At 35.9% G+C, this 18,499-nt stretch overlaps 1 protein-coding gene across 2 annotated transcripts in view; it reads left to right on the forward strand.

Annotated features, from left to right (window-relative positions):
• Positions 1–18,499, forward strand: part of FAM117B (family with sequence similarity 117 member B) — a 108,496-nt gene that overhangs the window by 61,114 nt on the left and 28,883 nt on the right. For both annotated transcript variants that reach the window (XM_045034297.1, XM_023259611.2), the window contains exons 3-4: positions 7,959–8,051; positions 9,025–9,138. In XM_045034297.1, coding sequence (XP_044890232.1) covers positions 7,959–8,051; positions 9,025–9,138 — 207 coding nt within the window. The remainder of the gene's footprint in view (positions 1–7,958; positions 8,052–9,024; positions 9,139–18,499) is intronic.

Raw genomic sequence — 18,499 nt, forward strand, 5'->3', positions numbered from 1 at the left:
AACCAAACATGTAAAAGAACTGTACTCTGAAAACTATAGAACACTTATGAAAGAAATTAAAGAGGACACAAGGAAATGGAAGAGCACTCCATGCTCTGGGATAGGAAGAACAAACATTGTTAAAATGTCTATACTACCCAAAGCAATCTACACATTTAATGCAGTCCCTATCAAAATACCACTAGAGGGGCGCCTGGGTGGCGCAGTCGGTTAAGCGTCCGACTTCATCCAGGTCACGATCTCGCGGTCCGTGAGTTCGAGCCCCGCGTCAGGCTCTGGGCTGATGGCTCGGAGCCTGGAGCCTGTTTCCGATTCTGTGTCTCCCTCTCTCTCTGCCCCTCCCCCGTTCATGCTCTGTCTCTCTGTGTCCCAAAAATAAATAAACGTTGAAAAAAAAAATTAAAACAAAAAACAAAATACCACTAGAATTTTTCACAGAGGACTTTCACAAAAGTCCCCTAATGGCCAAAGCAGTCCTGAAAAAGGAAAACAAAACTGGAGGTGGCGCAATTCTAGATTCCAAGCTATCTTACAGAGCTCTGGTCATTAAGACAGCATGGTACTGGCACAAAAACACACATAGATCAATGGAACAGAATAGAGAACCTAGAAATGGACCCACAACCATATGATCAACTAATCTTCAACAAAGCAGGAAAGAATGCCTGGTGGAAAAAAGACCATCTCTTCAACAAATGGTGTTGGGAAAACTAGACAGCAACATGCAGAAGAATGAAACTGGATCAATTTCTTATACATACTCCAAAATAAATTCACAATGGATGAAAGACCTAATTGTGAGACAGGAAACCATCAAAATCCTTGAGGAGAACACAGGCAGCAATCTCTTTGGCCATAGCAACTTCTTACTAGACATGTCTCTGGAAGCAAGGGAAATGAAAGCAAAAATGAACTATTGGGACCTCATAAAGATAAGCTTCTGCACAGCAAGGAAGTAATCAACAAAATTAAAATGCAGCCTACAGAATGGGAAGTGATATTTGCAAATGGCATATGTGATAAAGGGTTAGTATCCAAAATCTATAAAGAACTAATAAAACTCAACACCCAAAAAACAAATAATCCAGTGAGGAAATGGGCAGAAGACATGAATAGGCACTTTTCCAAAGAAGACATCCAGATGGCCAACAGACATATGAAAAGATGGTCAACATCAGTCATCATCAGCAAAATACAAATCAAAACCACAATGAGATACCACTTCACACCAGTCAGAATGGCTAACACTAACACAAGAAACAACAGGTGTTGGCAAGGATGTGGAGCAAGGGGAACCTTTTTGTTGGTAGAAATGCAGCCACTCTGGAAAACAGTATGGAGTTTCCTCAAAAAGTTAAAAATAGAACTACTCTATGATCCAGCAATTGTACTACTAGGTATCTATCCAGAGGATACAAAAATACATATTTGAAGGGGTACATGCATCTTGATGTTTATAGCAATACTATCAACAATATTCAAACTATGAAGAGAGCCCAAATGTCCATTGACTGATGAATGGATAAAGATGTGATGCATATTATATATGTACATATATATACACATATATATGCACACATACAATGTAATGTTACTCAGCCATCAAAAAGAATGAAATCTTGCCGCTTGCAGTGACGTGGATGGAGCTAGAATGCATTATACTAGGCAAAATAAGGCAGGGAAAGACAAATACCATATGATTTCACTCATGTGGGATTTAAGAAACAAAACAGATGGATGTATGGAAAGGGGCAAAAAAAAAAAAAAAACGAGGAAAAAAAAAGAATGACGGAAGCAAACCGTAAAAGACTCTTAATGATAGAGAACAAACAGGCTTGTTGGAATGAGGTGGGTAGAGGGTTGGCTAAATGGGTGATGGATATTAAGGAGGGCACTTATTATGTATGATAAGCACTGGGTATTGTGTGTAAGTGATGAATCACGGAATTCTGTTCCTGAAATCAATATTGCACTGTATGTTAAACTAATTAGAATTTAAGTAAAAAATTTTAAACATTAAAAAATAAATAAAAATACATTTCTCAAAAAAAAATTCCCCCTTTAAAAGTCACCCCCCACACCTTATATAGAGAGTATTGTTTTGAACAGGCTGTACATTCATTCTTATAGTACAAAAATCAAGAAGTACATAAGTATAATACAGTGAAGGAAGGATCTTCTTCCCATGAGGAAGCCACTGATGTTTCTTTTGTTACAATGTGTATTCTTGTAGAGATACTTTACATATATGTATATTCTTTATACTGGTCCTCTATAAAAGTAGTTGCTATACATACTATACTGAGCCTTGAATTTTTCACTTAATATCTCATAGAGATTATTGTGAACTTCCTTATTCATTTTTAATGGCTGAATAAGTATTTTGTTGTAAAGATATACCATAATTTATTTAACAGATCCTCTATTTACATTGTTCTAATCTTGTAAAAACAGTGCTACAGGGAATAATATGCTGTATCATTTTGTGCACAAAGATAAACATTTTGTACATCTGCATGATAAATAACCAAAAGAAGGGTGAGATAAAGGGTATGTGCATTTGTAACTTTGACAGCAATTGCTGAGTCTCCTTCCATAAAGGCTGTACTAATTTACACTTCTACCAGCAATGTAGGAGAGTATGAAATAAAATCACCCAGTTTGTGGTTTTAATTTGCTTTTCTCTTATTATGGGTGAGACTGAGCATATTTTTTTTTAATTTTTTAATTTATTTTTTTAATTTACATCCAAGTTAGTTAGCATATAGTGCAACAGTGATTTCAGGAGTAGATTCCTTAATGCCCCTTACCCGTTTAGCCATTCCCCCTTCCAAAACCCCTCCAGTATCTCTCTGTTCTCCATATTTAAGAGTCTCTTATGTTATTGCCCCCCTCCCTGTTTTTATATTATTTTTGCTTCCCTTCTCTTATGTTCATCTGTTTTGTCTCTTAAGTCCTCATATGAGTGAAGTCATACGATATTTGTCTTTCTCTAATTTTGCTTAGCATAATACCCTCTAGTTCCATCCACGTAGTTGCAATAGCAAGATTTCATTCTTTTTGATTGCCAAGTAATACTCCATTGTATGTATGTATGTGTATATATGTGTGTGTATATATACACACACATATGTATATATATGTACATATATGTATACACACATACATACACATATATATGTGTACACACACACACACACACACACATATATATCTCACATCTTCTTTATCCGTTCATCTACTGATGGACATTTGGGTTCTTTCCATACTTTGGCTATTGTTGATAGTGCTGCTATAAACATGGGGGTGCGTGTGTCCCTTCGAAACAGCACACCTGTATCCCTTGGATAAATACCTAGTAGTGCAATTGCTGGGTCATAGGGTAGTTCTATTTTTAATTTTTTAAGGAACCTCCATACTGTTTTCCAGAGTGGCAGCACCAGTTTCATTCCCACCAACAGTGCAAAAGAGATCCTCTTTCTCTGCATCCTCACCAACATCTGTTGTTGCCTGAGTTGTTAATGTTAGCCATTCTGACAGGGGTAAGGTGGTATCTCATTGTGGTTTTGATTTGTATTTCCCTGATGAGGAGTGATGTTGAGCATGTTTTCCTGTGTCAATTGGCCATCTAGATATCTTCTTTAGAGAAGTGTCTATTCATGTCTTTTGCCTATTTCTTCTGTGGATTATTTGGTTTTTACGTGTTGAATTTGATAAGTTCTTTATAGATTTTGGATACTCACCCTTTATCTGATATGTTGTTTGCAAATATCTTCTCCCATTCTGTCCATTGCCTTTTAGTTTTGCTGATTGTTTCCTTTGCTGTGTAAAGCTTTTTATTTTGATGAGGTCCCAATAGTTCATTTTTGCTTTGGTTTCCCTTGCCTCTGGAGATGTGTTGATTAAGAAGTTGCTGTGGCCAAGATGAAAGAGGTTTTTGCTTGCTTTTTCCTCGAGGATTTTGATGGCTTCCTGTCTTACGTTTAGGTCTTTCATCCATTTTGAGTTTATTTTTGTGCGTGGTGTAGGAAAGTGGTCCAGGTTCATTTTTCTGCATGTCGCTGTCCAGTTTTCCCAGCACCACTTGCTGAAGAGTCTGTCTTTATTCCATTGGATATTCTTTCCTGCTTTGTCAAAGATTGGTTGCCCATATGTTTGTGGGTCCGTTTCTGGGTTCTCTATTCTCTTCCGGTGATCTGAGTGTCTGTTCTTGTGCCAGTACCATACTGTCTTGATGATTACAGCTTTGTAGTATAGCTTGAAGTCCGGGACTGTGATGCCTCCTGCTTTGGCTTACTTTTTCAAGATTGCTTTGGCTATTCAGGGTCTTTTCTGGTTCCATACAAATTTTAGGATTATTTCTTCTAGTTCTGTGAAGAATGCTGGTGTTACTTTGATAGGGATTGCATTGAATATGTAGATTGCTTTGGGTAGTATCAACATTTTAACAATGTTTGTTCTTCCTATCCAGGAGCATGGAATCTTTTTCCATTTTTTGGTGTCTTCTTCAATTTCTTTCATAAGCTTTCTATACTTTTCAGTGTATAGATTTTTCACCTCTTTGGTTAGATTTATTCTAGGTATTTTATGGCTTTTGGTGCAATTGTAAATGGGATCGATTCCTTGATTTCTCTTTCTATTGCTTCATTGTTGGTGTATAGGAATGCAACTGATTTTGGTGCATTGATTTTATATCCTGCCACTTTGCTGAATTCATGGATCAGTTTAGCAGTTTTTTGGTGGAATATTTTGGGTTTTCCATATAGAGTGTCATGTCATCTGTGAAGAGTGAAAGTTTGAACCTCCTCCTGGCTGATGTGGATGCCTTTTATTTCTTTGTGTTGTCTGATTGCAGAGGCTAAGACTTCCAATAGTATGTTGAATAACAGTGGCGAGAGTGGACATCCCTGTCTCGTTCCTCACCTTGGGGGGAAAGCTCTCAGTTTTTCCCCACTGAGGATGATATTAGTGTTGGGTCTTTCGTATATGGCTTTTATGATCTCGAGGTATGCTCCTTCTGTCTCTACTTTCTTGAGGGTTTTTATCAAGAAAGGATGCTGTATTTTGTCAAATGCTTTCTCTGCATCTATTGAGAGGACCATGTGGTTCTTGTCCTTTCTTTTATTGATGTGATGAATCACATTGTTTGGCAGATATTGAAGCAGCCCTGCATCCCACGTATAAAATCCCACTTGGTCATGGTGAATAATTTTTTTTAATATATTGTTGGATCCTGTTGGATAATATCTTCTTGAGGATTTTTGCATCCATGTTCATCAGGGAAATTGGTCTGTAGTTCTCCTTTTTAGTGGGGTCTCTGTCTGGTTTGGAATCAAGGTAATGCTGGCTTCATAGAAAGAGTTTGGAAGTTTTCCTTCCATTTCCATTTTTTGGAACACCTTCAAGAGAGTAGGTGTTAACTCTTCCTTAAATGGTTGGTAGAATTCCCCTGGAAAGCCATCTGGCTCTGGATTCTTGTTTTTTTGGGAGATTTTTGATTACTAATTCAATTTTTTTTTTTTTTTTTTTTTTTTTTTTTTACTGGTTATGGGTCTGTTCAAATTTCCTATTTCTTTCTGTTTCAGTTTGGTAGGAATGTTTCTGGAATTTGTCTATTTCTTCCAGATTGCCCATTTTATTGGCATATAATTGCTCATAGTATTCTCTTATTATTGTTTTTATTTCTGCTGTGTTGGTTGTGATCTCTCCCTTTCATTCTTGATTTTATTTATTTGGGTCCTTTCCTTTTTATTTTGATCAAACTGGCTAATGTTTATCAGTTTGGTTGATTCTTTCAAAGAACCAGGTTCTGGTTTCATTGATCTGTTTTTTTGGTTTCAATAGCATTAATTTCCGCTCTAATCCTTATTGTCCTGTCTTCTGCTGGTTTTGTGTTTTATTTGCTGTTTTTTTTTCCAGCTCTTTAAGGTGTAATGTTAGGTTGTGTATCTGAGACCTTTCTTCCTTCTTTAGGAAGGCCTGGATTGCTATATACTTCCCTCTTATGACTGCCTTTCCTGTGTCTCAGATGTTTTGGGTTGTGGTATTATCGTTTTGTCTGGCTTCCATGACCTTTTTATTTCCTCTTTAGCTTCTTGGTTAGCCCATTCATTCTTTATTAGGATGTTCTTCAGTCTCCAAGTATTTGTTATCTTTTCAAAGTTTTTCTTGTGGTTGATTTCAGTTTTACAGTATTGTGGTCTGAAAATATGCACGGTATGATCTTGATCTTTTTGTACTTGTTGAGGGCTAATTTGTGTCCCAGTATGTGATCTATTCTGGAGAACATTCCATGTACACTGGAGAAGAATTTATATTCTGCTGCTTTAGGATGAAATGTTCCAAATATATCTGTTGAGTCCACTTGGTCCAGTGTGTCATTCAAAGTCATTCCTTGTTGTTGTTCTGTTTAGATGAAGAGATTGTGCATATTTTTATGTACTGAGAACTCATTTGTATTTTTTTTTCTGATTTTTAAATTCTGGATTTTGTATAACCACTAAGGATTTAACATTTTTGAGGCTACACTTTGCAGATTTTTAAATGTTTTTAAGTTTATTTATTTATTTATTTTGAAAGAGAGTGAGCAGGGGAGGGACAGAGAGGCAGGGGCGGAGAGCCCAATGTGGTACTAAATCATGACCTGAGCTGAATCCAAGAGTCGTTGCTTAACCAACTGAGCTACCCAGGTGCCCCTGTTTGCAGATATTTATTTTTATTTTAAAGGTTTTTAAAAAAATTTTTAAAGTTTATTGAGAGATAGAGCATGAGTGGGGCTGGAGCAGAACAGAGAGAGAGAGACCCAGAATCCGAAGCAGGCTCCAGACTCTGAGCTGTCAGCACAGAGCCTGACATGAGCCTTGAAATCACAAACCACGAGATCATGACCTGAGCGGATGTTGGATGCTTAACCAGCTGAGCCAGCCAGGTGCCCCAATTTTGTAGATATTTAAAGCAAGACTAGACATAGAACAGAGGTTAAGATTATGAACTCCAGAGTCTTAGGTTATATCTTAGCTTTGTCACTTCTTAGCTGTGAGACATTAGGCTATTTCCCAAGCTTCCTTGTCTGCAGAACTTGTAGAACTTTTGTATGTATTAAATCAGATGATACTATGAAGACCTTTCACTATGCTTTCATAAAGTAAAGTGTCTAGCATATAATAAGATCACAGGAATATTAGCTATTATTAGTATGTATTTGTTCAATAAATGCTATATTTACCATTATGTAAAAATAATTAAGTTTTTGTTAATAATAGAAATGAAGGAAATAAACTAAAATATGATAATTAAAGCAACCGGTGCTAGAGGAATTTTGGGTCATTGTGTTATTTTAAATATTTCTAGTACTTAATTTTTCTATAATGGGAATGCATTGTACAATAGAAAAATATATACTTTTTTAAGAAATGAAATTATTTTTCAGGTTTATTGAGATATAATTGACATACACAATACTGTATAAGTTTTTGTACAGTATAATGACTTGAAATTCTTATATTATGAAATGATTACCAAGTAAGTTTAGTTAATATCCATTACCTCATATAATTCAAATTTTTTTTCCTTGCGCTGAGAACTTTTAAGAGGATCTACTCTTTTAGCAATTTTCAAATATACCACACAGCAGTATTAACTATAGCCATCATGTCATATATTACCTCCACAGTACTTAATCTTATAGCTGGAAGTTTATACCTTTATACCACCTTCATCCAATTCCCCTTCAGGTGCCTCCCCCAACTCCTCCTGTCTCTGATAACCGTAAATCTCATCTCTTTTTCTCTGAGTGTGTGGTTTAGATTTCACATGTGAGGTCATTCAGTATTTGTCTTTCTTCACCTGACTTATTTGATTGTGCATAATGTCCTGAAGATCCATCCATTTTGTTGCAGATGTGGTGTACATTATCGTTAAATGGTTAACATACCCCTTCCTTCTTTTTCCCATTATAGACAGAGAGTGCATGGGCCGAAGAATATGCTGAAAAGAAGAAAGGGTCTCACAAGCGTTCAGCATCATGGGGCAGTACAGATCAACTTAAAGAGGTCAGGAAAATGGTCCCAAGGAAGTGGGTGTGGAAGTTTGATTTCTTCCCTGGCTAGTTCCTTGAAGTTGTGGGCAACAAGGATTTGTCTGTTTGCATTGTTTTGTTTTGTGTGGGTGTTTGTTTGTTTTTGGTTTTGTTTACTTGAGAAATAACGAAACAGTTCTTACATTGATTAGATAGAGATTTGAATGGGGGAAATATACACATTACTTACAGATTATGTGTTTTTCTTTGTCTTTTTTCTTATTAAATGAGAGTCCATACCTGTTAATCTAAGTGTCAGATTTATAAAATTATAGTGATACAACAAATTCACGTTTATTATTTCTGTATTTAATGGTAGTGTTTCTGAAATTGATTAATCCAGTAAACCAAATTGGTTATGGTCCTATGCTGATTACCATTTTCTGTGCCTACACTTACAATATTTGCACTTCACATACAACAGAAAGATTCAGTCAGGGAATAATATGGGATATTGATTGAAATTGTGTTTGTTATTTAAAGATTGTATCTGTGAATACATTTCATGGCTTGAATTGATTTTTAAGTACTGTTTGATTTTTGGAGCTGTTGAAGGTTAGGCGTTTAAAGAAATCTAAATCTAAATAAAATATGGCTCATTGTTAGGACAATGAGAATAATTTTCATTAAAATTCTTTGTGAAAGCTATAATGTAATTCATTTATTCTAAGTGCTGAAAGCTTCATTGGTTTAGTATTTGGGAAGCTTGAAGGCCCCGAACAGTGTTGGAATGTAATTTTGTTTCTCTCTAAAAGAGAGATACACATAAGTGCACACTTGTGTATGTGGATGTGTGTATATATATAAATTTTGTGTAGTCAGATTTTGTGATAGGGTTTTAAAGGTCAAAAGATCTATTAAGGCTGAATTGTACTGGTTCTTACTAAGCAAGGATATATTTTGTGTATCTTGGAAAACTCTGATACTCTTATTTTTCCCCTTTTCAGATTGCAAAATTACGCCAACAATTGCAGAGAAGTAAACACAGCAGTCGACATCATCGAGATAAAGAAAGACAGTCTCCATTCCATGGCAACCATGCAGCTATTAACCAGTGTCAGGTAGGAGCCCAAATACCACACAATCCAAATAAGGGATTTGTTGTTTTCCTGGTGATATGTTATTTTATAGGTAACTGATTAGGATAAAAATGTCCAAAAGCATATTTGAAACCGTGATTCAATACTGAATTAGCTTCCATAAAAAATTCAAGATACTAAGTTGACAAAATGATATTTTCCTTTAGTGATCTGTGATTTGACTTTTAGGAGACCTAGCTAATTACATATTTTGATTTACCATAATTTTGTCTTTATCAATTCAGTATATTGAGGCCAAATAATAGAGAGGTAAGCATTGGCTATAGAACCAGACCCTGGATGAGCAGTCTGTTCTGAGTTTCAGTTTCTTCATCTAAAGATTGAAGATAACGATGATACATCTCATAAAGTCTTTCAGTAGGGGAAAACCTTTAATTGCCTGATTCCTTTATAGAACTCTATGAACTGCTTTCTGTGGCTCACCCAGGAAACATTTCTCTTAAACTGAATTAAAATTGGATTGGGTCCCTTGGCAAAAAGAGCAAGAAAAAGTTTGCCAACCCTTTTTTATAGGTGATAGCTTCTGATGACTGCCAAGTATATGTGGATTTTTTCAAGAGAAAGTATAAGTAGAGGGGCGCCTGGGTGGCTCAGTAGGTTGAACGTCTGACTTCGGCTCAGGTCATGATCTTGTAGTTTGAGAGTTCGAGCCCTGTGTTGGGCTCTGTGCTGACAGTTCAGAGCCTGGAGCCTGCTTCAGATTCTGTGTCTCCCTCTCTCTGCCCTCTTCCCTTGCTCTGTCTCTGTCTCTCAAAGATGAATAAACGTTAAAAAAAAATTTAGAAAGTATAAATAGAGGTATATATTTTTTCAAATTAATTTTGCCCTTAAATGTTAATACATGGGTCAAATTTAATTTCATAAATTTATAGTTTGGTTGTAGTTTCTAATTGCTCTTTTCCATGTATAAGGTATTTTAATTATAAAATATGAATATAAACTAATACCTTTAAAAACATAACCAAACTGGATTTATGTCTAGAGAAATAGAAAATGTAAAATTGACAAAATAAGAAATGAAAAATTTGAATAGACTGATAACTGTCAAAGTTGGAATACTAATTAAAAACCAAACTCCTTCACTCTCCAAAGTGAAGCTTCATAGGTGAATTTATAGGTGGCTTTACAGGTGAATTTGCCAACCTTTTACTCCCTCTAATTTATCTATTAATAATTTGTAATGTATTTCTAAGAGATAGAGCCACTTTTTATTTCCACTCATATTTTTATTCCTAAGTAGAATGAGGATTAAGGTTGAACTTTATTGAATTAAGTGATAGATTTTAGGAGTTTATCAGTTTTTGAAGTGATTTAAAAAAATTATTTATTTTGACAGAGAGAGAGAAAGAGAGTGCATGTGGAGAAGAGGGAGAGTGAGAATCCCAAGCAGGTTCCATGCTGTTAGCGAAGAGCCCAATGTAGGACTCGATCCCACAAACTGTTAGATCATGACCTGAACCAAAATCAAAAGTTAGATTCTTAGCTGACTGAGTCACCAGGTGCCTGTGAAGTGACTTTTTTAAAGTTGCATTAAAATCAGCAATTAAAGTAGTAAATTATCCAGAATTTTCTTTTTTTCCCCCCTTGTAAGTTGAATTTGCTTAATATTATTGGAGCTTGCACAAAGTTCATGTTTAACTTGAAAACCTCTCTTTTCAGAGAAGATAAGGACTAGAAAATAGAGTAACTTGAAAAATAAATTTATGTAATTTGAGTTTTGTACACTTGGCACACCAAACATCTTGACTACTTGACTTTTTTTTTTTTTTTTTTTTGAGTGTTAATAGGCAACCAGAGATCAAACACATGCATCATGATAACTACAGCAGTGGTATTCGTGTTTAGTTGAAACTTTCATACTATTAGCATGAAAATACTAAGTTATGGGTATGGCTTAGTTTTAGTAGGTTCTCTCTCTAGTGGAGAAAAGTACCACTTAGAGATTGTGTACTTTTGAGGTCGTTGCTCTGTCTGCACAATATCTATCCTATGGCTCATACTGTAGTACTCATTAGGGGATACAGTGATAAATGAAATATTGGGGCTTGCACCCCACCAAGTCTCAGATAGATATAAGTAAACAATTATTACACAGTGTGATGAATGTGTTGATAGTGTTTGGCAGAGTTTTACACTGTTTATAGAAGGGGTATTTATCCTTGGATTGGTTCTGGAGCCATCTATAAAAGCCTCTCAGAGAATGTGGTATCTAGGTGGATACCTGAAAGCTGATTTAGTCATTCTTCTAGAGGTGGAAGAAATCGTGGCTCCAGGTAGGAGTAATAGTAAGAGGTTAGGCTAGAGAGTTAAATAGCAGCCAGATCTGAAAGTCTTCATGTCTCAGTTGTTAAGAAGTTTGGACTTTGTCCTAGAGGCACCCCAGAACTATTTTTTTTTTAACACAGGAGATTGGTTTTAGAGTGGTCATTATGAGTTCAGAGTAGAGAATGAATTTGGAAGAGGACAAGATTAGAGGCAGGAAAACCATTTAAGAATAGGGTTTGTAATCCAGGTAAGAAATGACAGTGGTCTAAAATAAGATAGGAGCTATGGAGTTGGAGAGAATGGCCAAACCTGAATGATATTTAAAAAGTAATAATTAATAATTGAAGTCTATTAAGTGCTTACTATATGGCAAACACTTTATTTAGCTTTTGTATGTATTACTAGCACTTAATCCTCATCTTTGAGTTAAGGCTTATTACTATTGAGGCCCAGAGAATTTAGGTTTTTTTTGCCCTAGGTCATATGAATCTAGGTTAGAGCTAGTATTCTAACCCCCAGGCAATTTGACTTCAGAGTCTGAATTTTTTAAACTATGTTAGCTGATGATTGATGAGATGGTAACAATGGAGAGATAGGAGTAAAAGGGTAATGCCAATTCTAGCCTTTAAAACATGACTTTTAAAAATATATCCTTCAAGGAGCGGTGGCTCAGTGGGTTAAGCGCCTGACTTCAGCTCAGGTCATGATCTCACAGTTCATGAATTCAAGCCCTGAGTCAGGCTGTATGCTGACAGTTTGGAACCTGGAGCCTATGTCTCGGTCTCTCTCCGCCCCTTCCCTGTTGTTCGTGCTCTGTCTTTGTCTCTCTCAAACATTAAAAAATATATATATATATATATATATATATATATATATCTCCATTAACCTCACACCTATGTACAAAAGTGATTTAAAATGGATCAAAGGCCTAAATGGAAGAGTTAAAACTAAAAGCTCTTAGATGAGAACATAGGCATAAATGTAGGGTTAGATTAGGCAATGGTTTGTTAGATATGACACCAAAAGCACAAGTAACAAAAGAAAAAAAGTAGGTAAATTGGATTTTATAAAAATTGAAAACTTTTGTGCTTTAAAGGACACCACCAAAAAAGTGAAAATACAACCAACAAAATAGAAGGTACTTACAAGTCACATTACTTGATAAAGCACTTGCATCTGGAATATATAAAGAACTCTTGTGGCTCAGTAATAAAAAGGTAACCCAATGGGCAAAGGATCAGGGCGCCTGGATGGCTCAGTCCGTTAAGCATCCGACTTCAGCTCAGGTCATGATCTTGTGGTTCGTGGGTTCAAGCCCCATGTCAGGCTCTGTACTCACAGCTTGGAGCCTGGAGCCTGCTTCAGATTCTGTGTCTCCCCCTCTCTTTCTCTGTTCCTCCCTTGCTCACACTGTGTGTCTCTCTCAAAAATAAAGATTAAAAAAAATTATTTTTTAATGGGCAAAGGATCTTAATAGAGAGTTCTCCAAAGGAGATATACAAATAGCCACTATACACGTGAATAAGATGCTAACCATCATTCCCGACCATAGGGAAATGCAGTAAAAAATTCCAATGAGGTACTACTTTATAGTCATAAGGATGGCTAAAAAAGAAAAGGTAGCTAAGTGTTAGGATGTGGAGACATTAGAACACTTGCCTATCTTTTGCTGATAGCAATGTAAAGTGCAGCCACTTTGGAAAATAGTCTGGCAGTTTCTCAAAAGGCTAAACATTAGGGTTACCATATGACTCAGCGCTTTCTCTCCACAGTATGTATCTGAGAGAATTGAAAACATATGTTCACATAAAAACTTGTACACAAATAAATGTTCATAACAACATGGTTCACAAAATTTGGAAACAACCCAGATGTTCATCAGCCAATGAATGGATAAATAACATGTAGTATAGCCACACAATGGAATATTATTCAGTCATGAAAAGGGAGTACTGATATGTGCCACAGTATGGAGGAACCTTGAAAACATTATGCTAAGTGAAGGAAGCCAAATACAAAAAGACACATATTATATGATTCCACTAAAATGTCCAGAATAGGCAGACCTGTAGAGACAGATTATAGGTTGGTGGTTGCCAGTTACTGGCAGAGCAATTGGCTCCAGCCAATTGCTGGAGGGTTTTGTTGTTGTTGTTTTTTTAATTAGTGTGCTTCTAAAATTTATTATAATGGTTGTACAACTCTGTTTAGTAATCATTAAAACAAAAGTTGTACACTTTAATTGGGTGAGTGGTAGGTATTGTGAATTTCAATAAGCTCTTATAAAAAATATCTACTAACATTAAAAACAGATATATAAAATACAAATTTAATTGTCTGGAAATAACAGATTAGATGGTAAAAACCAAAAAGTAAACCAGGAGGTCATATAACAGTATAGAGAATAAGTACAGGTGCTCTGAGGTCAGACTCTAGGTTAGATATGATTCTGCCACTTGTTAACTGTATGAGGTTCATCAGGTTCTTTGCATTATAATATTACCTATTGTGTTGTTCTGAGGTTTAAATGGGATAGAATTATAAAACACTTAATGCAATTCTTGGCACTTGATAATTGCTCAGTAAATCTTAGGTCATTTGAAGTAGGATCTAATATAAAAGAAGTAAACCAGTTGGGTTTTTTACCAGGCTTTTCTGCCAATTTAATATCAAACTTATTTTTAAAGCTTTTATGTTATCTTTTTAAATTTTGGGCTATATTTTATTTTCATTATTATTATTATTTTTTAAAGCAATCTCTGTACCCAACATGGGGCTCAAACTCACAACCCCAGGGTCAAGAGTCACATACTCTACTAACTGAGCCAGCCAGGTGGCCCAAGTTTTTATCATTAAAAGTATTTGTATATGGGGTGCCTTGGTGCTTAAGCATCCAACTCTTGATTTGGCCCAAGTCATGATCTCAAGGTCATGAGGTTGAGCCCTGCATCAGGCTCTGTGCTGAAAGTTTGGAGCCTGCTTGGGATTTTCTCTCTCCCCATCCCTGCCCCTCCCCCCCACACATACACATGCACTCTGTCTCTCAAAAGAAACCTTTTTTTTTTTTTTTAATTTTTTTTTCAACGTTTATTTATTTTTGGGACAGAGAGAGACAGAGCGTGAATGGGGGAGGGGGCAGAGAGAGAGGGAGACACAGAATCGGAAACAGGCTCCAGGCTCTGAGCCATCAGCCCAGAGCCTGACGCGGGGCTCGAACTCACGGACCGCGAGATCGTGACCTGGCTGAAGTCGGACACTTAACTGACTGCGCCACCCAGGCGCCCCAAGAAACCTTTTTTTAAAAAAGCTTCCCAGAAGCAGGTTATTAAAAAAAAAGTATTTATATGCTTATCACAGAAATTTTAGAAATGAAAAAATATCAAATAGAAAAATATTTTAGGGACACCTGGATAACTCAGTTGGTTAAGCATCCGACTCTTGATTTAGGCTCAGGTCATGATCTAACGATTTGTGAGATTGAGCCCTGTGTTGGGCTCCGTGCTGACAGCATGGAGCTTGCTTGGGATTCTCTCTCTCCCTCTCTCTTTCCCTTTCTCTCTCAAAGTAAATAAATAAATATTTTTTAAAGAAAAATTATATCTTAAAAGTGTTATTAAAATAAATTAAATAGAAAAACATCGAGTCTCATTCTGAAGATAATTTTCTTTTTTCCTTTGTGTTCCTTTTTGAGATCATACCATATCTTATTTTTTATATATTTTTTTCTATTTAACATGGAAAAATATTTATGTTATTACAACTGCTTCAGGAACATTTTTAATATTTCCAATTCTATAGAGCATTTCTCAAATATTTGCCATTTAGTTGGGTCCAGTGTGTGCTTAAAGCTTTTTCTGCATTTTTCCTTTTCTGGTGATAGATTTTCCATTATTTGGTTAGGAAATCTGAATATTTTAGGGGAGGGATCTTTGAACTTTCTCTTTTTGGGGGGGTGTGGGGGGGAGGGCACAAGTGGAGGAGGGACAAAGGAAGAGAGAGAGAATCTTCAGGCTCCACACTCAGCGTGGAGTCCAACACAGGGCTTGATCTCAGGACTTCATGTGAGATCATGACCTGAGCCGAAATCAGGACTTGGATGCTTAACCAACTGAATCATCCAGGGGTCCCTCTTTGATTTTTCTCTTGATAGACTTTCCAAGTTATTAAAATGTTTTCTTTGTATTTCATGATATGTAGATTACTTCTAGGGAAATTCCTTTAGTATTCCTTAACAATCAGGGGAACAGTATTGCTCTTCTGATGGTAGTATAGTCTACAACCACTAGTTAACAAAAGGTCTTTTCCTTGGGCTTACAATGGATTTATTATAGTTAGAAAAGAATTCTCACATACTTTTTTGAGTGGTTCTTTGGGGGGTGATTATTTGTTATGAAGAATAAATTCTGGCAAGTTTCTTAGAATCTTTCACATGTCTCTGGTTTCCAAAATTGACAAAGCCTTTAGATGCTTATAATGTCATATTTTTAAGGAGTATTTCAAGAAATACTACCATTAGAAAATATACCCAACACATTTGAGAATTGTTTGGGGATTAGAATTAGATGTTAGTAACAGGAGAATGGGAGATGCCAGCATCTTCACAGCCACATAAACTACTTTAGAGGTGAGAATTAAAAAATCATGCAGGTGTTTTCTGTTTGTTTTAGCCTCAAGCAAGAAAGCCCTCCCGTAGGATTTTCTTATTTCTTCGTATGAGCTGGGAACACTATAGTTTTGTAGCACCCTATGAGGGTTTGAGAGCAAAGTGATAGTGAAGAAGAAAAGGAAAAAACTGGGGTGCCTAGGAGGCTCAGTCAGTTAAGTGTCCAAATTCATCTCACCTTGTGATCTTGCAGTTTCTGAGTTCAAGCCCTGTATTAGACTCTCTACTGTCAGCATAGAGCCCACTTCAGAAACTTTGTCCCCCTCTCTCTCTGCTCCTCTCCTGCTCTCTCTTTCCTTCTCTCTCAAAAATAAACATTAAAAAAAAAAAAAAGGAAAGGAAAAAACCTATTTTCATCTGAGGAATGAAGGGCATTGCACTTTAACAATAAAAATTGCTGCTCTGCACTAGAATCTTGATATGGCAGTCTAGGACATGATTGGTATTCTTAAATTTTTAAAGATTTTACCACTTAGAAATCAAAAGAGTAGGTACTTCTGCTGCGTCCTTTATTAGAGAGTATAACTGCAGCTTAAAAGATCTAAGAGATGGATACCAGATGAGAGGACAGAACTACATTTATGTCGACAGAACAGGAGGCATCAAGGGCACGTGCAGGCTCCAAATCAAAAGCTCTTAAGATAGGAAAGGGTTTTTTTCTGATTCATTCTAATTTTTTTTTTTTTTTTTTTTTTTTTTTTTTTACCATTCCAAACATCAGTTTTCCCATCCCTTTTGTTAAATTAGGCTCATATTTGTTACATTCTGGCACATATTTCTCTCAGAGGTCTCTGTTGAATTACTGAACAGATCTTTTTCTATTTTTTTCCTTTGAAAATTTAACTCTGTATTTCTCTTCCCTATTCAGCTACTGCTTCATTGGGTATTCTTCCCATCTTTCCTGACTGTTGTACACAGTCTTATCCCCACACTTTGAAACAGGTATTTAAGTTATAATGTAGATTCATCTTAGAAGATTCAGTATTGGCCAAACCTCTAGGTCGTCTTTCTTGGCAGACTCTCAGTTTTTAGGCAGAATTTGATCTTTAAATGGTAATGTACATAGACATATGAAGAATGAAAATGGAAAACTAAAACTTTAACGTGCTGGTTCATCTCCTTAAAACACTTAATTGATAGAAAAATGTCTGCTTTGAAGAAAAAGAAACAAAGGTTGAGAAGATAGAGGAGATCCTTGTTTTTGACATTTCCAAAGGACAGATCTTAGGAGAGATAGATTTTACCTTAGTACAGTGAAGAAATTTTAATATTTGAGAGCTGTCTGAAGATGACCTCTCAGTTAGTATGATAAACCACTTACACTTGCATAGACTGATTTATATTTAGAAACAAACTTTGTTACAGAACCTATTCTATAGATATGGGAAAAATAAATTATATGTACATGCACATAAAATTCCTTGAGTCCTTGAAATTTGAAGCATGAAAATTTAAGTATAATAATTTTTTAAATTTTTAGATATTTTAGAATATAGCTTATGTAAGGAATGTGTGTTTAGTGAGGAAAATCCCTGACAACTTTAGTAGATTATCATATAACTAGTTTATTTAATTATAGTTGAACCTTCGCTTTGTTTACCTAAAATGCTGTGTTGACCTTAGGGAAGTGGCAGTTTTCTGTTCCTTATTTTCTTTCCTTTGCTTTAATTAGACTAAACTGTTGATAAATACTTGCTGCTGTTTAGATTATATTTGAGAAAAACTTCTTACCAGATGTGTAGAGTATGACTTCTTTGCTACCTTGAAAAGCATTAACCAGATGTACTGTTAGTTATTACACTGGCAGGTTTCTCTGTATGTGCATTTCCCGACATAACACCCAGAAACCTTAAGCTTTCTGTTCTTAAGATATTTATGGTTATAAAATCCAGAAAGGTCAGCCTTTTGTAACAACCTTGTCAGAGCATCCTCCTCTTCTAGTCTCCTTCATTTCTGTAACTTAACAGTTACAAACCAAATGCATGTCTGAAAGCAGCCTGAAAATGGCATCCAGTGCAAGCTGTTGTTTGTTTTGTGACATTTAGAAGAGAAAATTAAGCTCAGAGTTGACTTTGTTATACATATACTAACTCCTGAGATTTTTCTTAGTCTGTACCAGTTCTCTGCCATTGTTTCCTGACACAGGATGAGTCCAAGCATAGGTAGGATGAGTGCGTGACAGAAATGTTCTAATATGCTCTCAACTCCATGCTCATGAGCTGTAGATTTCTTTTAACCCTTTACTGCTTTAGTCTGAGTCTGTTTCTTGTCACCTCACTATTTCTTTTCTTATATTAGATCGGGGCCTCATCCTTACGTAACCTCAAAATTTACTTCCTTACAGCTCCCTTCTCCAAATAATAGCCACTTTGGGGTTAGAACTTCAGTGTATGA

Source organism: Felis catus, chromosome C1 (assembly GCF_018350175.1).
Source record: "Felis catus isolate Fca126 chromosome C1, F.catus_Fca126_mat1.0, whole genome shotgun sequence".
Classification (NCBI taxonomy): domain Eukaryota; kingdom Metazoa; phylum Chordata; class Mammalia; order Carnivora; family Felidae; genus Felis; species Felis catus.